Source organism: Pristiophorus japonicus, chromosome 1 (genome assembly GCF_044704955.1).
Source record: "Pristiophorus japonicus isolate sPriJap1 chromosome 1, sPriJap1.hap1, whole genome shotgun sequence".
NCBI lineage: Eukaryota > Metazoa > Chordata > Chondrichthyes > Pristiophoridae > Pristiophorus > Pristiophorus japonicus.
In genome coordinates, this window is record NC_091977.1 from 75,448,394 (window position 1) to 75,471,866 (window position 23,473).

General features: G+C 43.1%; 1 protein-coding gene across 7 annotated transcripts in view; it reads right to left on the reverse strand.

The window, feature by feature from the left end:
- The window catches only part of LOC139264501 (ELAV-like protein 2), a 145,717-nt gene that overhangs the window by 26,541 nt on the left and 95,703 nt on the right, over positions 1–23,473 (reverse strand). For all 7 annotated transcript variants that reach the window (XM_070881119.1, XM_070881109.1, XM_070881092.1 and 4 more), the window contains one exon: positions 14,652–14,877. In XM_070881119.1, coding sequence (XP_070737220.1) covers positions 14,652–14,877 — 226 coding nt within the window. The remainder of the gene's footprint in view (positions 1–14,651; positions 14,878–23,473) is intronic.

Below are 23,473 nucleotides of genomic sequence, written 5' to 3' on the forward strand. Positions count from 1 at the left end.
TAATGTGTATTCCCTTGCCTTGTTGTCCCTCCCCAAATGCATTCGCTCACTTCTCCGGATTGAAGCCACGGTTTTGCCCACCTGATTGATATCTTCCTGCAATCCGCAGCTTCTTTCTTCATCAACCACAGCGCCAATTTTTGTTTCTGCAAATTTATTAATTCAAGATTAAATCATTAATACCTCAAAAAGCAAGGGACCCAGTAAGGAGGCCTGCAGAACCCCACTGGAAACAGCCTTCCAGTCACAAAAACACCCATCAACCATTGCCCTTTGCTTCCTACCTCAGCCAATTTTGGATCCAACTTGCCAGTGTGCCTGACCAGTCTGCCATGTGGGATCGCATCAAAAGTTTTGCTAAGATCCATATACACTACAAATGCACTACCCTCATTGAATTTTTTGAGGAGCTAACAGTGCCATGCTGATTGTTGTTGATTAATCCATGTCTTTCTAAATGAAGATTTATCCCGTGCCACAGAATTTTTTCCAATAAATTTCCCACCATCGAAGTTAGGCTAATTGGCCTGCAATTACTCAGTTTAACCCTTTCTCCCTTTTTAAACTAAAGTACAACATTAGCAGTCCTCCAGCACCACACCTGTAGCCAGAGGATTGGAAAATGATAGCCAGAGCGTCTGCGATTTCCTCTTTTGCTACTCATTACAGCCTGGGATACATTTCATCCTGGCTTGGGGATTTATTCACTTTTAAAGTTGCTAAATCCCTTAATACTTTCTCACTATGTTTATTTCATCCAAGATTTCAAACTCCTATTGCATCGCCCCCTCGTGTGAAAACAGACGCAAAGTATTCATTACAAACCCTACCCATGTCTTCAGCCTCCACAGAGATTACCTTTATGGTCTTTGATGAGAATGATCAGGAGATCCAAGAACTAATAGGTCATAAGTGCAGAGCATTTGAGCCTTAAGCAACAACCCAACTCAGGAGCAGCAAAGTAACATTACAGGGGCTCAAGGCCAAGGCCCAACAAAAAACCCAGGACCTAAAGAACAGGTGGTGGATGGAGAAAGCACAGGAGATACAACAACTGGCCGACAGCCATGATGTGAGAGGATTCTTCGTTGCAGTCAAGGCCACCTACGGTCCAAACTCCCAAGGCCCCACCCCACTGCTGTCAAGAATGGGGAAACACTCAAGGACAGAGGCTGTCAAGGCCTGCTGGAAGGAGCACTTCGAAGATCTCCTCAATCGAGACTCTGCCTTTGATGCGAGTGTTCTCGACTCCATCCCGCAGCATGTGACCCGTCAATGCCGCTGGAGGTAGGAAAAGCCATAAGACAGTTCAAGAACAACAAGGCTATGGGAGCTGATGGAATCCCTGCTGAGGCACTAAAGTATGGCGGAGAGGCGCTGTTGGCGTGAATACATGACCTCATCTCATCTGGAGGGAGGAGAGCATGCCGGAAGATCTCAGATGCAGTGATTGTGACCATCTTTAAAAAAAGGAGACAAGTCCGACTGCGGCAACTACAGAGGAATCTCCCTGCTATCAGCCACTAGGAAAGTTCTCGAGAATCCTCCTCAACCGTCTTCTCCCCGTGGTCGAGGAACTCCTCCCAGAGTCTCAGTACGGATTTCGTCCCCGACGGGGCACAACGGACATGATTTTTGCAGCGCGACAGCTGCAGGAAAAATGCAGGAAGCAACACCAGCCCTTATACATGGCCTTCTTCGACCTTACAAAGGCCTTTGACACTCAACTGCGAGGGTCTATGGAGCATCCTCCTCCATTTCAGATGCCCTCCAAAAGTCAGTCAACATCCTCCGACTGCTCCACGATGACATGCAGGCTGTGATCCTTACCAACGGATCCATTATGGACCCAATCCACGTCCAGACCAGGCTGTCTCATCGCCTCAACCCTCCTCGCTGCCATGCTCCACCTCAGAGTTAACAAGCTCCCCGCTGGAGTGGAACTAAACTACAGAACCAGTGGGAAGCTGTTTAACCTATGCCGCCTCGAGGCCAGGTCCAAGACCACCCCAACCTTTGTCGTTGAGCTACAGTACGTGGACGACGCCTGCGTCTGCGCAGAGATTGAACTCCAGGACATAGTCGAACGTATTTACTGAGGCGCACAAAAGCATGGGCCTTACGCTAAACATCCGTAAGACAAAGGTCCTCCAACAGCCTGTCCTCACCACACAGCACAGCCCCCGAGTCATCAAGACCCACGGCGCAGCCCTGGACAACGTGGACCATTTCCCATACCTCGGGAGCCTTTTATCAACAAAAACAGACATTGATGGAGATTCAACACCGCCTCCAGTGCACCAGCGCAGCCTTCAGCCTCCCAAGGAAAAGAGGGTTCGAAGACCAGGACCTCAAATCTCATGGTCTACAGGGCTGTAGTAATACCCACCCTCCTGTATGGCTCAGAGACATGGACCAAGTACAGTAGACACCTCAAGTCGCTGGAGAAATGCCACCAACGATGCCTCCGCAAGATCCTACAAATCCCCGGGGAGGATAGACACACCAACATCAGTGCGCTCATCCAGGCCAACATCCCAGCATTGACGCACTGACACTTGATCAGCTCCGCTGGGCAGGCCACATTGTCCGCATGCCAGACATGAGACTCCCAAAGCAAGCGTTCTACTCAGAACTCCTTCATGGCAAATGAGCCAAAGGTGGACAGAGGAAACTTTGCAAGGACACCCTCAAAGCCTCCTTGATAAAGTGCAACATCCCCACCGACACCAGAGAGTCCTTGGACAAAGACCGTCCTAAGTGGAGGAAGTGCATCCGGGAGGGCGCTGAGCACAGAGTCTAGTCTTCTGCATGCAATCGGCGATAAGCACAGGCAGCGGAAAGAACGTGCGGCAAACCTGTACCACCCTCCCTTACCCTCAACGACTGTCTGTCCCACCTGTGGCAGGGACTATGGTTCTCGTATTGGACTGTTCAGCCACCGAAGGACTCATTCTAAGAGTGGAAGCAAGTCTTCCTCGATTCCAAGGGACTGCCTATGATGTTGATGGTCTCCAATAGGTCCTACTCTTAAGTTATCCTCTTGCTCTTAATGTATCACCTAGATGGGTCGGAGAGGAATTTCCCAGATTCTTTTTCCAAATTGGTTTGGGTTTTTTTGGTCTCAGATCACATGGTTTCTGGTGGGGGTGTATATTTGTTGTGGTACACAAGGCATCACAATTATGTGGGATAGGCTTGATTGACCAGATAGTCTTTACCAGTCTATCATTTTTCATATGTTCATATTTATAAAACATCTTTGGGTTTTCCTTTTCTTCATTTGTCTAAATAGGCAAATCACTATTGTGAACGCAACCCTTCATCAGATTCAGCTTCAGTAATTTGAGTGGAAGCCAGTTGGGACACTGGCCATTTTGAAGAATTTTGGCAAAGTGCGATATACCTATATTTGCACAAGGCTGCTGCACAAATTTGGGGCTTTGCCTCAAGGCTGTAGGCACTAGTTAACAAAAATGAGTCGGAGGAGGCCATACAGCCCCTAGAGCCTGCTTCGCCATTCAGTGTCATGGCTGAACTATTACATGAACTCCATTTTCCTGCCCTATCCCTTGATTCCCTTAGTGCCCCAAAAAAAAAATCAGAGAATTCCAAAGATTCACAAACCTCAGTGAAGAAATTTCTGATCAGTCTTAAATGGCTGACCCCTTATCTGGAGACTGACCTAGTTCTAAACTCTCCAGTCAGAGGAAACAGCCTCTCAGCATCTACACAGTCAAGCCTGTTAAGAATTTTACATGTTTCAATGAGATCACTGCTCATTCTTCAAAACTCGAGCATATAAGCCAGTTCTAACTGAATCTCTCCTCAGGACGGCCCCCTCATCCCAGAACTCATCTAGTGAACTTTTGCTGCAAGTATAGCCTTCCATAGGTAAGGAGACTAAAATTGTACACAGTGCTCCTGCTGTGATCTCACTAATGCCCTATATAATCACAGCAAAACTTCCTTGCTCTCCTACTCCACTCCCTTTGCAATAAAGACTATCATACCATTTACCTTCCCAATCATTTGCTGTACCTGCAAATTATCTTTCTATGATGTGTAAAAGGACACCCAAATCCCTCTGACTACCTACAGTCAAATTGGTTTGCAGCACAACATTTGTAAATATAATTAAATTGCTGGCCTCTTTCATCGCAATAAATTGTCAATCTTTATGAAGGATTTTCTGAACACCAGCAACAGAAGATTAGAAACCTTACTTTTATAAGAGCAAGACTTAGTTGGAAGCCAAAAAGTTATTTTGGCAGTTCTAGTCATTTAATTTTAATCACATTATAAATCTATTCTAATTCTAAATTGGTAAACATATGCCTGGACTAAAAAGTGAATGGCCCTTGATATAGAACATATAGACATTATACTTGGGAGTACCATGCACAATTCTGGTCTCCATACTATAAAAAGGGACAGAAGTACTGGAGAAAATGTAAAAAAAATTACACAGATGGCATCAGAGCTGAGAGTTTACAGCTACTGGGAAAGATTGAACAGGTTGGGGCTTTTATCTTTGGAAGGAGAGACTTAGAGGTGACCAGAGAGGTCTTTAAAATTATGAATGTGTTGGACAGGGTAAACGTGGAGAGAATGTTTCCACTTGTGGGAGAATCCAAAACTAGAGGCCATAAATACAAGATAGTTACTAATAAATTCAATAGTGAAATAAGAAAAACTTTTACTTGGTTAGAATGTGGAACACACTACCACAAGTAGTTAGAGGCAAATAGCTTAAATGCTTTCAAAGGGAAACTAGATGAGTACATGAGAGAAAAGGGAATATAAAGATATGCCAAGGCCGAGATGAAGTAGATGGAATGGAAGGAGACTTGTATGGTGTACAGACTAGTTGGGCCGATAGCCTGTTTCTGTGCTGTATATGGTATGTCATTCTATGCAATACTAAAATTAAATAAATAAGGGATACCAACATGAATGTTCTGAATTTCAGTAAATTAAAATCTGGTTAATAGCAGTTAAGGAAATTTAAAAAAACACAGCTAATTAACTACAAATTAATATGAAATCAAACTGAATCCATCTGTTCAATCTAGATCTCAAGTAATTGTATTATATCTAGAATAAATTAATACCAATAAAGAGAGAAATTAGAAATGACAATGCAGGTTGTGTCAGGACTAATGTGGCAGTTTATGGACAGCAAGACTGTCTCGGATTGCCACATCTGCAGTAAATGTCTCTGGCTTGAGACACTCTGGCTCTGTGTACACGAGTCGGAGTGCAAAATGGAGAGGAGTAGAAATGTTTGAATAGTTTTCTACAGAGAACAGTCACACCTCAGAGGAAAGCACAGGTGCAGGAAGGAGAGCAAGAGAGAGACTCAGCAGGGTAAGCAGAACCAAGAGGAGATAAGGAAGGTGGTTCCCCCAGACACTGTACCCATTGGACAGGACCAATTTATTTGCTACCTGTGAGGATAAGGATGCAGGCTGCGGGGTGGGACAGCCAGAATGCTAACCGTGGAGCAGGTGGCAAGTCAAGGGGAGGGGGGCGAGAGCAGAATAGAAAGGTTGTAGTTATAGGGGATTAGATAATTAGGGGGAATAGATGGAGTCCTCTGCAGTCGCGAGCCAGAGTTCAGAAAGGCTTGCTGCCTACTTGGTGCAAAAGGTAAAGGTATCTCAGAGCAACTGGAGGAATGTTGAAAGTGAGGGGGAAGATTCAGTTGTCTTGGTCCATGTTGGGACCAATATGAGGAACATAAAGTCATATATCTAAATTTGCCAGTGGCACAAAGATAGGTGGCAATTCAGGCAGTGTTGTTAAAACCATAATCAATATCTCTTTATAATTTTAAGTGAATGGGCAAAACTGTGGCAAATGGATTTCAATGTAAGCAAATATAAGCTAACCTATAAAGAATAGAACAGGGTACTTTCTAAATGGTGAAAAGCTAAAAACAGTAGATGCCCAAAGAGACTTGGCGGTTCAGTTACACAGATTAAAATGTCATGAACAGGTACAGAAAGTAAATCAAAGGATAATCGAATGCTGACCTTTATATCTAGAGAACGAGAATACAAGGGGGTACTGGAAGAGTGGTGGATGCAGAAACCCTCACCACTTTGAGATGGTTGGATGTGCACTTACCTAGAGCTGGTAATTAGGATTAGACTGGATGACCTTTTGTTGGCCAACACAGTATTAATAGTAAGTACTGCAGGGAATCGAATACGGCCAGGGTGATCTCCTGGACTAGTGTCGATTGCCTGGATGGGAGAGAGTTGAATTTTCCTCAGATTTCTTCCCTAAATTGGCCTGGGTTTTAAAATCTGGTTTTTGTCTCTCCCAGACCACCACATGGCTCCGGTTGGGGTGGAGTGTAGAATGTTTCAGGGGTGTCGCAGTTACACAAGTGGAGTGGAGGGTAGCCAATGGAACCACACTTTTTAAAAAAGGAGAGAGAAAACAGGGAATTATAGATCGGTCAGCCCGACATCGGTAGTGGGTAAAATGATGGAATCAATTATTAAGGATGTCATAGCAGCGCATTTGGAAAGAGGGGACATGATAGATCCAAGTCAGCATGGATTTGTGAAAGGGAAATCATGCTTAACAAATCTTCTGGAATTTTTTTTAAAGGATGTTTCCAGTCGAGTGGACAAGGGAGAACCAGTTGATGGTGCATTTGGACTTTCAGAAGGCTTTCGACAAGGTCCCACACAAGAGATTAATGTGCAAAGTTAAAGCACATGGGAGTGGGGGTAGGGTGCGGACATCGATTGAGAACTGGTTGGCAGACAGGAAGCAAAGAGTAGGAGTAAATGGATACTTTTCAGAATGGCAGGCAGTGACTAGTGGGGCACTGCAAGATTCTGGGGCCCCAGCTGTTTACATTGTACATTAATGATTTAGACGAGGGGATTAAATGTAGTATCGCCAAATTTGCGGATGACACTAAGTTGGGTGGCAGTGAGAGCTGTGAGGAGGATGCTATGAGGCTGCAGTGTGACTTGGATAGGTTAGGTGAGTGGGCAAATGCATGGCAGATGAAGTATAATGTGGATAAATGTGAGGTTATCCACTTTGGTGGTAAAAACAGAGAGACAGACTATTATCTGAATAGTGACAGATTAGGAAAAGGGGAGGTGCAACAGGACCTGGGTGTCAGGGTACATCAGTCATTGAAGGTTGGCATGCAGGTACAGCAGGTGGTTAAGAAAGCAAATGGCATGTTGGCCTTCATAGCGAGGGGATTTGAGTACAGGCGCAGGGAGGTGTTACTACAGTTGTACAGGGCCTTGGTGAGGCCACACCTGGAGTATTGTGTACAGTTTTGGTCTCCTAACTTGAGAAAGGACATTCTTGCTATTGAGGGAGTGCAGCGAAGATTCACCAGACTGATTCCTCGGATGGCAGGACTAACATATCAAGAAAGACGGGATCAACTGGGCTTGTATTCACTGGAGTTCAGATGAATGAGGGGATCTCAGAAATGTTTAAAATTCTGACAGGTTAGATGCAGGAAGAATGTTCCCAAGTTGGGGAAGTCCAGAACCAGGGGTCACAATTTAAGGATAAGGGGTAAGCCATTTAGGACCAAGATGGAGAAACTTCTTCACACAGAGAGTGGTGAACCTATGGAATTCTCTATCACAGAAAGTTGTTAAGGCCAATTCACTAAATATATTCAATAAAGAGTTAGATGTAGTCCTTACTACTAGGGGGATGAAGGGGTATGGCGAGAAAGCAGGAATGGGGTACTGAAGTTGCATGTTCAGTCATGAACTCATTGAATGGCGGTGCAGGCTCGAAGGGCCGAATGGCCAACTCCTGCACCCATTTTCTATGTTTCTATGTAATAGGAGTAGGCCATGCGGCCCCTCGAGCCTGCTCCGCCATTCAATATCATGGCTGATCTGATCATGGACTCAGCTCCACTTCCCCACCCGCTCCCCAAAACCCCTTATCGTTTGAATAAACTTAAGACAGAAATAGAAAGTTTCTTAATGTCCCAGCTTCCACAATTCTGAGACAGCAAATTCCACAGATTTACAACCCTAAGAAATTTCTCCTCATCTCTTAAATGGACAGCCCCTTATTCTAAGATCATGCCCTCGAGTTCTAGTCTCCACCATCAGTGGAAACATCCTCTCTACATCCACCTTGTCAAGCCCCCTCAATCTTATACGTTTCAATAAGATCATCTCTTATTCTTCTGAATTCCGATGAGTAGAGGCCCAACCTACTCAACCTTTGCTCAAGTCAACTCCCTCATCCCCAGAATCAACCTAGTGAACGTACTCTGAACTGCCTCCAAAGTATATCCTTTCGTAAATATGGAAACCAAAACTGCACGCAGTATTCCAGGTGTGGCCTCACCAATACCCTCTATAGTTGTAGCAAGACTTCTCTGCTTTTATACGCCATCCTCTTTGCAATAAAGGTCAAGATACCAATGGCCTTTCTGATCATTTGCTGTACCTGCACACTATCCTTGTTTTTCATGCACAAGTACCCCCAGGTCCTGCTGTACAGCAGCACTTTGCAATCTTTCTCCATTTAAATAACTTGCTCTGATTTTTTTCTGCCAAAATACATGAGCTCTCACTTTCCAACATTATATTCCATCTGCCAAATTTTTGCCCACTTAGCCCATGTCCTTTTGCAGATATTTTGTGTCCTCCTCACACATTGCTTTTCCTCCTATCTTTGTATAGTCAGCAAACTTGGCTACCTTACACTCAGTCCCTTCTTCCAAGTCATTAATATATAGATTATAAAAATAGTTGGTGTCCCAGCGCTGATCCCTGCAGTACTCCACTAGTTACTGGTTGCCAACCAGAGAACGAACCATTTATCTCGACACTCTGTTTTGTTAGTCAATCCTCTATCCATGCTAATATATTACCCCCAACCCCGTGAACTACTTTCTTGTGCAGTAACCTTTTATGTGGCACCTTGTCAAATGCTTTCTGGAAGTCCAAATACACCACATCCACTGGTTTCCCTTTATCCACCCTGTTTGTTACTCCACCAAAGTTATCAAACATGACTTCCCCTTCATAAATCCATGCTGACTCTGCCTGACTGAATTATGCTTTTCCAAATGTCCTGCTACTGCTTCTTTAATAATGGACTAATTTCCTGGTCTCGTCCTCCAAGGGGCTAACATTTACTTTAGGTATATAAAAAGGAAAAAAGAGTGGCAATAGAAAGTGGTGAATAGCTGCACACACTTCTGCATACAAAAGGTGGCAGAAGTTTGGAACTCTCTTCCGCGAATATATTGGCCTTGGAGGAAGTGTTTACCAGAATAATACCTGGACTTCAAGAGTTAAGTTACAAGGAGATTACACAAATTAGAGTTGTATTCCCTAGAATTTAAAAGGTTAATGGGTGATCTGATCAAAGTTTAAGATATTAAAAGGGAACAGAAAAAAAGGTAGAGAAATAAACTTTTTCCACTTGTTGGGGATTCTGGAACGAGGGAGCATAGTCTAAAAATTAGAGCCAAACCTTAGTGAAATTAGGAAACACTTCTACCACCATCCACATCCAAACTTTTAACACCTTTTGTAACCCTCTTCCACAAACAGCAATTGATGCTGGATCAATTGTAAATTTTAAATTGGAGATCAATAGCTTTCTGTTAACCAAAAATATTAAGGGATCTGGGCCAAAGGCAGGTACAGTCATGATCTCATTGAATGACGGAACAGGCTGGAGGGGCTGAATGGCCTACTCATGTTCTTAGTCATTACGATCCTCCATACACCAGCAATTTTGCTGTGGCAGTTGGCTCAAGGCCTAGAACAGCAGTCCCACAGTCCATGGATCACAACCCAGTAGTAGTCATGGGAATTTTGTTTGTATAATTATATGCTGTTCACACAAAATCTACAAATGGAGTGTTACATTTTGGGGATAACATTGGTTGCCACATCAGGGAAAAAATAATTCCTTACACAGAATGCAAAAGTTGGGAGGTTGGATGTATGTATAATTTGGATGAGCAACTGGAGGCTTTGTACTCCATAAGCTTGCATAGAATTGGAGAAACAGATTTCCCATGCTTTGTTCTTTACCAAGTTTCTAGCTAATTCACTTAAGCAGTTAGAAAACCATTATACATAAATATCTGAAGCCTCTCTGGCTACTCGCCCTATTCTGGCAATGACCACCTTGGTAGCCAATAGTGGAAGCAGTAAAAATTGGAAGCCTGTTCTCAAGGAACATCCGCCTGGTAAACAGAATTCTCAGAATATTCAATTCAGTTCTCAAATTGCCCCTCAAAAGCAGGTGCATGCTGAGTCTAGAGGAAAGAAATGCCAAGACCAGATGTGTTATTGTGAGATGTGTTATTCTGATAAAAGTTCACGGAGTTGGGGATACTATATTAGCATGAAGAGGATTGGCTAACAAAACAGTCAGGATAAATGGTTCATTCTCTGGTTGGCAACCAGTAACTAGTGGGGTGCTGCGGGGATCAGTGCTGGGACCCCAACTATTTACAATCTATATTAATGACTTAGAAGGGACTGAGTGCAACATAGCCAAGTTTGCTGACAATACAAAGATTGGAGGAAAAGCAGTGTGTGAGAAGGAGACACAAAATCTGCAAAAGGACAGACAGGCTAGGAGTGGGCAAAAATTTGGCAGATGGAGTATAATGTTGGAAAGTGAGGGGTGATGCACTTTGGCAGAAAAAAAATAAATCAAAGAGCAAGTTATTATTTAAATGGAGAAAGATTGCAAAGTGCTGCAGTCCAGCGGGACCTGGGGGTACTTGTGCATGAAACACCTAAAGGATAGTACGCAGTTACAGCAAGTGATCAGGAAAGCCAATGGTATCTTGGCCTTTACTGCAAAGGGGATGGAGTATAAAAGCAGGGAAGTCTTACTACAGCTATATAAAGGTATTGTTGAGGTCACACTTGGAATACTGCGTGCAGTTTTGTTTTCCATATTTACCAAAGGATATACTTGCTTTGGAGGCAGTACAGAGAAGGTTCACTAGGTTGATTCCAGGGATGAGGGGGTTGACTTATGAGTAAAGGTTGAGCCTCTACTTATTGGAATTCAGAAGAATGAGAGGTGATCTTATCGAAACGTGTAAGATAATGAGGGGACTTGACAAGGTGGATGTTTCCACTGAAGGGGGAGACTAGAACTAGAGGGCACGATCTTAGAATAAAGGGGCCGCCCATTTAAAACAGATTTAGGAAAAATTTCTTCTTTCAAAGGGTTGTAAATCTGTGGAATTTGCTGCCTCAGAGAGCTGTGGAAGCTGGGACATTGAATAAATTTAAGACAGAAATAGACAGTTTCTTAAACAATAAGGGGATAATGGGTTATGGGGAGCGGGCAGGGAAGTTGAACTGAATCCATGATCAGATCAGCCATGATATTGAATGGCAGAGCAGGCTCGAGGGGCTGTAGGGCATACTCTTGTTTCTATTTCTTATGTTATGTTGTGAAGGTGTATACTTCATTTCTCTTCTCTCTCCTACACACACACACTATCTTCCATACAGCAAAATCTGCCTGCACAGAAGGCAAGGGGCTTTTGACCTCTGCAACTCAATTAAATCCAATGCAAAATCAAGCGCTATTTGGGCTCCCAATAAAGGCTTAACTGGCATCTATGGGCCAATGTAACTACGAGATACATGATAGGTGACTATCTTATACCCAATAATTTAAGATTTTTTTCAGGAAATCATAGGGATGCTTCATTTTTTCCAAGGACATACCATGTTAATGTCAATACATCAACTGGCATCACTACCTCTTTTCAGTCTGTTAATATGGACTCAGATCAGCACTGAAGCAAAGCCAGATAGCCAGTGCTTAAGGTTGATAATGAGACCACCCACATGAGACTTGATGCTCAGTTACTGGTAGCTTAAAGTCAGCAGATGGGCAAATTTATGACCAGTGGGGGAGGTCAATAGAGCTATAAAAAAAAAATCAATACTGTCACTCCAATAAAAAGTGTTGCCTGCTTGGAAGTGTACTTCTGTAGATATAGGTCTCTCCCAATTAGAGGGAGAAGCTTGGAATATTTTAAAGCTAGTCACATTAAGCCTGGTGATGAGTTTGCAACAAGCTTCAAGCTCCTAAAAGTTAAAGGATCTAAAAATAAGTTTCCTTCTAGGAAGGATACAGTACATCTGCAGATGTATTTTTTAAAAAAGCAAACAGCTGGTATTGATCATGGTCAAAAAGGTGATCAAGTTAAGCCAATAAGGAGGAACATACTGTATCTTGGTTAAAATGACTGTCACAAAATGTCACTTTCATAAGACTAAGAACTAAACCAATATTACTAGTACCAAAGGCACAATATAAATACATTAAGATCTGGAAACTGAAAATTTCAGAGGGATGGTGGATGAAGGTGCATGATGAAAAAAAACACTTTTTAACAATTACAGACACAGAAGCTAATGTTATACAAACAAAATGATAGCTGTAAAGATGAAATAAGCATTTAATTCAGCTGAAGGCTTTGGAAGCCTTTTATTAATATAAAGTCTACAAAATTTAGAGTTGTATCATTGTCAAGTAGCACATTACCCTTAAGAAAAGGATTGCGGGCAAGATCTATTAAGTGCTATGCACATTTAGGGTGCAAGTCCAATACTGTAAATTGCTCAGTTGACTACCTTAGTTAGTCTGTACCCAATCCGACTTTACTTGTCTGCTGGTTTCTGATATTCTAGACATATCCCTCCTCAGTCTGGAGGAGTTAAAATAGCCTCTAACGCAAATACATAGAACTACCAACCGCATTAGAGCTGATTCCACATCAATAAAAAATATGCAACTTTTGCATGAGTGCTGGATCACAATCACTCCTATACTTTGCTCTTTATAATTCAACCAAATACATGCCAATGCACAAATGGAGTTCAAAAAACACACCGGCACATTGGCCCAAGTGTTTGGCATGAATACCAAAATCACTGGCCACAGTAGTCTTATCTGCTGTTTAGAGCCACTTTCCCCAAATACACCTGTTATTTTGAAGTACAGTTGATTGTAGATAGTAAATACAAATGCAAGGCTTTGAAGACACCAGGCCAGGAGAGAGTTTGCAGAGCAATACCCATATACAAGTTAAGTTAATTTCCTTATCTCTATAATAGGTAATACAATATCTTACCTATTCAACAGCCACATACAAATGAATCAGGTTAAACCAATATGCAAAGCTCTAACTTATGAGCTGAGAGCTCTGCTCAATGTCAGTTATTAAACCAAGAATGTTTTTTCAAAGCATGCAAGTTGCTTCAGAAATCCTTTGGTCAATTATTTTTTAAAAAAAGCATTGCATGTAGCTTCATGGCATTTTCTTCCTTTTATCCACTATTTCCTTTGTCTGAAAACTCAGGTTCCATTATGTCAGTCAATTAGTCTGGAATGAATTAAGTAATTTCTTTTGGGCTACAGGTGGAATAAAAAGGTCAAACCAAACTAATCGGGCTGATGCAAATACCATGGCCATAGTTTGGGACAACTCTTGCTGCCAAGCACTAAATTTGATGGCCAAGGAGACAGAATTGAAGCTAAGGAAGGTCTTCTTGGAAAGGGTTAGTACATATTTCTGTTTGAGTCCAAGTTATTCAATGGCATCAGTATAATGGCCAGTATCACAATTTAGTAGTGTGACATAAGCTCATGACATGAACCAAAGCCTTATCTGATGACTAGAACCTTATCAATTAACTATTTAGTTTGAGCAACCAGACACATCAGCCAACATAAATATGACTCAGCTGCAGTTTTTTTTTTTGGGGGGGGGGGGGGGGGGGGGGGAGTGCAGGGTGAGAAAACAGTATTCATCAAACCAAACAGTAGAAGCTAAAACAGGATCTATTACTGGATTTGCAGATCTTGTAGCTGGCTTAAAGGACTAACTGAAGGAAAATTAACCAGAGCAACTGACCAACTTAGATTGTAGAAATCAAAACAATTTCAGAAAGTAGACTAAAATTGTCCCAACAGCATCAACTTTTTACAAAAATTAAGGATACTACTTGCAACATACAAGAATCAGTTGAGTAATGAACATTTCCAGATGTGAATTACTGACAAACTGCTGATAACACACTTTGGACAAGATTGGAAAAGACCATGCTTTTGACTATAGCATCAAAATGTGGATACTGCCCCAGTGACCTTTCCTGGTTTTATGGATAAAACTTATTTATATGCAGAGGCTGAATAAAATGAAGAATGATTAGTCAAGAGTTGAGAACATATTTTTCTACTCAAAACTGGTAAGGAAATAAAGACACAAATCAGAGGCAATAGCATTACAGTAAACAAAATACTGGAGTAGTCAAATATTGCCTGATTTTATAACAAAATGGCAGCAAGCCATAGTATAGCTATTATGCTTCAACATAAATCAGCAATTAGTGCATCATGACGACACCTTTATATCCATATTTCATTTCCAACATTTGTTACATCTTAATTACATTATTCCACTAGATGGGCCAACATCCAGGTCACAGTTCAACATGAAGAAATAGGTATTTCGGCAGCTAGATTTACTTAATTCAGCTTCTTGGTAAACTTCATGAAGCACTTGCTCTTAATTGGTGTTAAACAGCTGTTTTAAATTGCAACAGTGCCTTTTGGGAGTATTTACATACCTTAACCTTTGTGCCTGATGATGAAGGGGCCCTGGGTATCGTCTATTTGGAGATTGGTACAGCTGCGAGAGGATTGCCTGGTTGGTTTTCTGACTTGGATTGTTGGCAAACTTGACTGTGATTGGTTCTGTGGCACTTGGAGGCTTTTGCCCATTCAAACCTTTGATTGCTTCCTCTGCTTCCACTCTCTTGTCAAACCGAATGAAGCCAACGCCCCTGGACACCCCTAAAAAACATGCAGGCCCAATTAAACAATCCATGTTTAATTCATCTCCCTTACCCTCAATTATAGTTCAATGATCTGAACAGTTAGAACTGGCAGCTGCAATTTGTTAACTGCCATGCCTTCTGTGGAAAGTTGCATTGAAAGCTGAAGGGATTAAACATCTATGAAAAACAATTAGAAATAATAGAATGGACGAGGTAAAAAGTAACAAAAGCAGTAAAGGGTTACTGGAGTTTAGATTCCTAACTATACACCAAGAGTTAATTTACTTGATCAGGTCAGTAATTACATTTCCCCCCCCCATACACATTGTAATTTCTGTAGTAGCTCAAAATGTAGCTAAGTTTTCCAGCTGCTTATCAGAACAGACTACTGCATTTCTAAATTTACTTACAACAATGTAATGTCTCAAGCAGATCATAAGATGGTGAGCTACACAGAATGGTAAATATTTTGTGGCAGCATGCTCAATAGACATTTTAACCCACCAGTTGAGTTTTTGGAATGCAATTTCTTATTTTTGTTCTTTTAGGTTTTCTTGAAATCAGATATGAAGTTCAAGATTTCCTCTACCTATGCAAATATTACTGCAGGAAAAGGACAAGGTTCTTTACATCTTTTCCCCCCTCCCTTATAACCAGACAGCTTACATCAACCAAAATGTTTTTTTTTAAAAAACCCTCAAATTTCCTCTTTGAATGCAGGCAAAGCAAAATACAGCAACCGTGATTTTATAATTATATGGATGTTTACTAACAAGTGTTGCACGTCAACAATTTACATATTACTTCAGCATCCAAATCATCCAGCCCTTTCCCGTAGCATCTTACCACAGTACTCTACACTGAAATTTAGGTGAATGAAGACTTCAGTGATATATGCAGATTCTGACATGCATTACAGATTAGTGAGCAATTTTTAAAGCTAAAGATTTGGCAGTCTATTACCACACTATCCTTTCTCCTTTGGAACCTTTTTTTAAAAAGTCAGCTCGAACTAATGGGATGGCTAGAAAGGTCCACTGTAAAATATTAAATGGGTTCAACACAGTTCCTTATATCAAAGCCCAATAAGGTCCATAATACAGCACTAACTGGCAGATAGCCCACAAGGAAGGCTGGCAAGATTTACATGCACAATAGCAGTGCTCATAAAAATGGAGGCAAGCAACTGGAAGGTGTAAGAGAGCTCTACTTCTGGGCTTGCTTTATCCAATAGCATTGCACGATGCAGATACCCGACAAGAATTGAGCCTTTTGTTCCTCGGCATGGGCATTTCAATAATATAACCATTAATAGCGAAATATTCAATAGAAAAATCTAGGGTTTAAAAAATTCTCCAGCAAAACTGGTAGAATGCCCTGGATATTTGAAATGCTTTCAAAGACTTAACCAAAAGTGCATTAGAAATTTATAATACAGCCTTGATAATACAGTTCATGATTAAATTACAGATTGGTATTAAAACCTAGAGTTCTACACTGGTCATCCGCCAGTTTTAAATCTCATGTATTTTTATAGCATGATGCAATCTGAGAAACAGCAGGCTCATCTCTAGATCTCTTTCTATTCAGTTTTGTGCTTTGACAGGTCCCTCATTGGCAGCAGAAAGGCAGAGAAGCATGAATGTACAATGCCCAAGAGATAAAAACTACCCACAATGTATTCAAGCATACATTGATCACCTAAAACCATATAACTGAAGTTTAGTATAGAGACCAGTTAATGCGCACAAAAATAGAAACAAAAAAGGTACCTTTGAATAGAATGCATTACTATATGCCAAAGCTTTACAAGGTTGTGTTGCATGCATGACTAAAGTGCCAATATCTGGTGATTGCTTATTGAAATGTTTCCTCCTTATCCAGGGAGGCATTAATATTTCACATTGCAATGATTCCAGGTGTTAATTTAAGATTTGTTTTACAATGTTCACTAGGTATTCTGCAAGTCTAGAAATACCAGTCAAATGGACATTGAATATCAGACAACAATTGAGAATTTAAGTTACAATGCACTCATTAAGGGAGAAAATGTCAAACTGCTGGTTTAAAAACTACAACTTGCATTTATACAGCCCCTTTAAACACAATAAATGATGCGGCATTGAGTGGTGCTGCAAACTAACTTTTTATATGGAGTACAGGTTGAGCGTCCGAAATCCGAAAACCTCGGGACCAAGGCCGTTCCAGGTATTTCCGGATTTTGGAACGTCTTTGTCTGGGCCAAGGTAGTTGGGGTCGGGGAGGCCAAGTCTCTGAGGTAAGGGAGCAACAGCCGGTGCGAGGTCGGGTTGAAGTCGGGCTGGAGCGAGGTAGGTCGGCCCGCCAAAAAGGGGGAGTCTGGATTTCGGAACCTTTTCCAGCTTCCGGACAACCCCACCACGGATCGGCCCGGTGTCCAGATTCCAGAACATTCCAAATTTTGGAACTCTGGATTTCGGACGCTCAACCTGTACCACCATAGAGCAAGTTTAAAACATGCCGTGTAATTTCAGGCACTAAATCAATGACAACACAGACTTGTCAGATGAGCTACTGTGTGAACTATAGCATGATGTTAAAATTGGCATTCCAAAGCATGTATCCACAAAAGCAAACAGCAATACTACTCTAGGCTGTTTAAGTAGCTAGCTTTCTGTTTACTGAAGCTTCTCAAATTTGGGAGCATTTAAGCATCATTGGACAAGGAGAATGAGCCTTACTCAAACCAGTTCTTAAATTGATAACTTCCAATTACCACACTATCCTTTCTCCTTTGGAACCTGGTTTCAAAGCCAGCTCGAACTAATGAGATGACTAGAAAGGTCCACTGTAAAATATTAAATTGTTTCAACACAGTTCCTTGTATAAAAGCCCAATAAGGTCCATAATACAGCATTAACTGGTAAACTGGCAGATATACCACAAGGTTGGCAAGATAATAGAGATTGATTTAACCAAATTTTTCCCCCACACAGAATAGTCGAGAATTGTAGATCTTAGTCCCATCTATGCAAGGGCTCAGTAAACTAATGAATGTGCCATGAGGAAAGCACTCGAGACAGTTCCAAATGTATTATATAGTAATCATTTTGATCAGCAAATCACTCCAGTCTTAAGAGTTAGGTTCTGCACCATGTCTTGGTTCAAGAGGCAGGAGAGAACTGGAACTAGAGCTCGAACAGGCAAGGAAAAAAGTTTATGCATGGAAGCTGCAGGAGTAAGTATTCTATGTTTTCCCATTTGTTCAAATCATGTACATGTAACTGACCCAACATTAAGGTCAGCAGCAAGGCATCAGATGAGAATATTTTGATGAAGCATGCATATTACTCCATATAGCAACCATGCAGGCATTGAGAAAAAAACCGTAGCGATCACTGTAGCCATAGCACAAGTATCATGGGTTGACTGGGGGGGGTGGGGGTGAAGATTGGTGAGCATCTTGTCATAAATGAGCCAAGATACTCTACAAACATTTTCAACGAGAACTACATTGTGGCAAATAGTTGGCCATAATATTCCAAGATATTCCAGTATTATGTCTTAACGTTGCACATCAAAATATGAAAGTCAATATCAAATGCAAGACAGTAATGGTGACACGGACCACAATAGCCATTAGCTACTGCATAAGCAGCAACTTACCATTTTTGATTAACTTAATACATTAATGCTCCAATTTCTCTCGAGTGGTAGTATGCAGTGACAGACTAAATACAGATCGACCACTGCAGCCTAAGTTACAGTAACTGAAGGCGAGATCAAGATCATAAAATGTAAAATAGAATTTTCAAAATAGAAACCTGCAAAGACGGTAAGGTGTCCAGTCAGAACAAAAGCCCAAACTGTACAAAGCTGTGAAATTGAACTGCTGAGGAACTTTTCAGATTCTGCTACAGTTGAAGGACCATGGACCCTATTTTCACCATTATTGTGCACTGTTCTTTGACGTCCAAATGTTTTCCAACTTTCCAACATTTGGACGTTGGCGTTGACCATGTAAAATTTTATTACTGCACACACAAGTCAAAACGGGATTGGGCACCGTTTTCTGGACTTAATTTTGGCCGCCCACAATTTCAGCGTGGCGCACACTGCCCAAAAGCCTCGCAAAAAAAACATGTTAACTTAAGGAATCAGTGCGGGGCACAAGAGGACAGGAGCAAGGCAATAAGAATACATGGATAAAATATCTTTCTTTCCCACCACAGGGAACTCTTTTTGGAGTTAGGGACAATGATTTCCAGGCCAAAAAGGACTGCTCCCCACTGGCTGGACCCGTTGCAATCCCCAGCTGAATGTCCTCCCGCCCCACTCCCCCTGCAAGTTGAAGTTTGGGAGCGGGAGGGCCATCCGGCCCAGGGTTGCAGTGGGTCCAGAAAGAGAGAGCGCGCGCGCTTCAGCATCTTTGGTTGCCCTGGCAACTTCAGCTTTTAGTTTTAGAGCCCAGACTCAAAGCTCTGCCCCCCCCCACCCAAGACTAACTTGAGTGCGCGGTGCCAAATTCAAATTTTTTTTTTTCTGCCGCAAACGTACACAAAAATATCTTGCGTTAACATGCGCGGGCGCCAACAATCCAGCATGGAAAATCGGCTCCCATGTACGAGATTCTGAAGTGTTGATTCAGCCTGCACACTGGAGGTGTCTGAATTGGAGAGGGAGAGAGATGAGAAGAAAAAGCTCAAAACCTTGTGCTATATAAATCAGGTCATTGAAAGCTGTATGTCCAGTATCTTGGAAATCTCTCATCCCTCTTCCAATCCTTGTGTTTGTCAAACTCCCAACTGTCTATCCTTTGGCCGTTTATTCACCACAATACTTCATCTGCTCAGTCAGACCCTCACCTCTTTGATGCCCTTGTCTCCAGTAAGACCCCTGCTCTCGGATTCTGGTAGTCCCCTTGATAGAGCCCACGCATTTGCTCCAAATTTAAGGGACACAGATTTGAATGTTTATGGCACACAACTGATTGAGCCAAACAAAGCCTGCTTTCCCATGCCAAAGCTGTTCACTACTCCATCATCCAAGAATGCAAAGGTAATAACTGGTTTCTTTTCTTCACTACCATCTCATTCAACACCTCTCCCCTATCCCTTCACCAAGTGCAAGGAGTTCATGGCCAAAATCAAAAAGGGCCACATTACAGCAAGGTTCTAAAGGGGCAAAGTGTGTTAAAAAGACAAGCCTGAAGGCTCTGAGCTTCAATGAGGGGAGTATTCTGAATAAGGTGGACGAATTAACTGCGTGGGCAGCAATTAACGAATATGATATAATTGGCATCACGGAGACATGGCTCCAGGGTGACCAAAGCTAGGAACTCAACATCCAGGGTTATTCAGCATTCAGGAAGGATAGACAAAAAGGAAAAGGAAGTGGGGTAGCATTGCTGGTTAAAGAGGAAATTAACAATAGTAAGGAAGGATATTAGCTTGGATGATGTGGAATCTGTATGGGTGGAGCTGCGGAATACCAAAGGGCAGAAAACGCAAGTGGGAGTTGTGTACAGACCACCAGTCGTAGCGAAGTTGGGGACAGCATCAAACAAGAAATTAAAGATGCATGCAATAAAGGTACAGTTATCATGGGCGACTTTAATCTACATATTGATTGGGCTAACCAAACTGGTAGCAATACGGTGGAGGGGGATTTCCTGGAGTGCATTAGGAATGGTTTTCTCGACCAATATGTCGAGGAACCAACTAGAGGGCTGGCCATCCTAGACTGGTGATGTGCAATGAGAAAGGACTAATTAGCAATCTTGTTGTGCGAGGCCCTTGGGGAAGAGTAGAATTCTTTAAGATGGAATGTGACAGTTAATTCAGAGACTAGGGTCCTGAACTTAAGGAAAGGTAACTTCGATGGTGATACGTCCTTACTACACAGTATAAATGCTTGAGAGGTCAGTCTGTGACCTGTCCTTTATTCCTTAGCACTCAAGTGATGAAGGTGGTTGGAGCTTCCCCTTTTATACCTGAAGGTCCAGGTTAGGAGTGTCTCCCACCTTGTGGTCAGTGTTCTCACGGTGTACAACTTAGGTCAGTTTATACATGGGTTACAATGCTGGTTGAATACATGACATCACCTCCCCCCCCAAAGTCTTATTGGGATCACAGGTTGTCTCTGGTGGTTTACACTCCCTTGTAGAGCGCCTGAGTTGGGGCTCCGGTTGTTGGGCACTGGCCTGAGTGTCTGCTGTTAGCAGTGCCTCAGGCCTGTCCGGACTGCCCAGTGACTGGGCTCTCCTCCCTTTGGTTCCGGTGTTCGGTCACCTGTGGTGGAGTGAACTCTATATCGTGTTCTTCCTCTGCTTCTTCTATGGGGTTGCTGAACCTCCTTTTTGTTTGATCCACATGTTTGCGGCAGATTTGTCCATTGGTAAGTTTAACTACCAGAATCCTATTTCCCTCTTTGGCAACCACAGTGCCTGCGAGCCATTTGGGCCCTGCAGCGTAGTTGAGGACAAAAACAGGATCATTTACATCAATACATCGCACCCTCGCATTCCTGTCATGGTAGTGATATTGTGACTGGCGCCTGCTCTCGACAATTTCTTGCATGGTGGGGTGTATAAGGGATAATTGGGTTTTGAGCGTCCTTTTCATTAGTAGCTCTGCGGGTGGAACCTCTGAGCGAGTGTGGTAGGGATCTATAGGTCAACAGGAGGCGTGATAAGCGGGTTTGTAGGGAACCCCCTTGGAATCTGAGCATCCCGTTTGATTATCTGCACTGCTCGTTCTGCCTGGCCGTTTGAGGCCGGCTTGAACGGTGCCGTTCTAACATGGTTAATTCCATTGCCTGCCATGAAGTCCTGGAATTCAGTGCTTGTGAAGCACGGGCCATTGTCGCTGACCAAGATGTCCGGTAGACCGTGGGCGGAGAACATTGCCCGTAGACTTTCTACCGTAGCAGAGGATGTGCTTGAATTTAAAATGTCACACTCTATCCATTTGGAGTAGGCGTCTACTACAACCAAAAACATTTTCCCCATGAAAGGACCTGCGTAGTCCACATGGATGCGTGACCAAGGCTTGGCGGGCCATGGCCAGGGGCTAAGGGGGGCTTCCCTGGGTGCGTTGCCCAGCTGGGCACACGTGTTGCACCTGCAAACAAAGTTCCAGATCTGCGTCGATCCCTGGCCACCAAACGTGTGACCTGGCAATTGCCTTCATCGTGACAATGCCCGGGTGCCCATTGTGGAGTTCTCTGATCAACATCTCTCTGCCCATCTGGGGCATGACTACGCGGTTTCCCCACAGTAGGCAATCGGCCTGAATCGAGAGTTCATCCTTGCGCCTGTGACATGGTTTAAATTTCTCAGGGCATGCCCTGTACATGGCTGCCCAGTCCCCAATCAGGACACATTTCTTGACTAGAGATAATAGCGAGTCTCTATTTGTCCAGACTTTAATCTGACGGGCTGTCACGGGTGAGCCTTCGCTTCCGAAAGCTTCAACAGACATGACCATCTCAGCACCATGCTCGGTAGCCCCCTCTGTGGTGGCTAGTGGGAGCCTGCTGAGTGCATCGGAGCAGTTTTCGGTGCCCGTTCTGTGCCGAATTGTGTAGTCATAGGCAGCTAACGTGAGTGCCCACCTCTATGCGGGCCGATGAGTTTGCATTTATGGCCTTGTTGTCGGCCAAAAGGGACGCAAGGGGTTTGTGATCTGTCTCCAGCTCAAATTTCCTGCCAAACAGGTACTGGTGCATTTTCTTTACCGCATATACACATGCGAGCGCCTCCTTTTCTACCATCCCGTAGCCCCTTTCTGCCTGGGACAGACTCCTGGAGGCATAAGCTACCGGCTGTAACTGACCCTTGGCATTGACATGCTGCAACACACACCCGACACCATAGGACGACGCATCGCACGTTAACACAAGTTTCTTACATGGGTCATATAGCGTTAACAGATTGTTGGAACATAACAAATTGCGTGCTCTATTAAAAGCCCTTTCCTGGCTGTCCCCCCAGACCCATTCGCGACCTTTGCGTAGGAGCACATGTAGCAGCTCTAGCAGCGTGCTCAATTTGGGAAGAAAGTTACCAAAATAGTTCAGGAGCCCCAGGAATGAACGCAGCTCCGTCGTACGGGGTCTGGGTGCTCTCTGGATCGCTTCAGTCTTGGATACAAGTAGGGCTGATCCCGTCTGCTGCTACCCTCATCCCCAGAAATTCTACCTCTGGAGCTAGGAAGACGCACTTTGCTTTTTTCAGTCGCAGACCTACCCGGTCCAGTCTGCGTAGCACCTCCTCCAGGTTGTGGAGGTGTTCTTCAGTATCGTAACCCGTAATGAGGATGTCGTCCTGAAAAACCACCGTCCCTGGAATCGACGAGGAGGCTTTCCATATTTCGATGGAAGATCGCGGCGGCCGAGCGAATCCCGAACGGACATCTATTATACTCAAACAACCCCTTGTGTGTCGTGATGATGGTCAGCTTCTTCGACTCACTCGCCAGCTCCTGGGTCATGTAAGCTGAGGTCAGGTCCAATTTTGAAAAAAGTTTGCCACCGGATAGCGTCGCAAAGAGGTCCTCCGCTCTCTGTAGCGGGTACTGGTCTTGGAGTGACAGCCGATTGATGGTGGCCTTGTAATCGCCACATATCCTGAC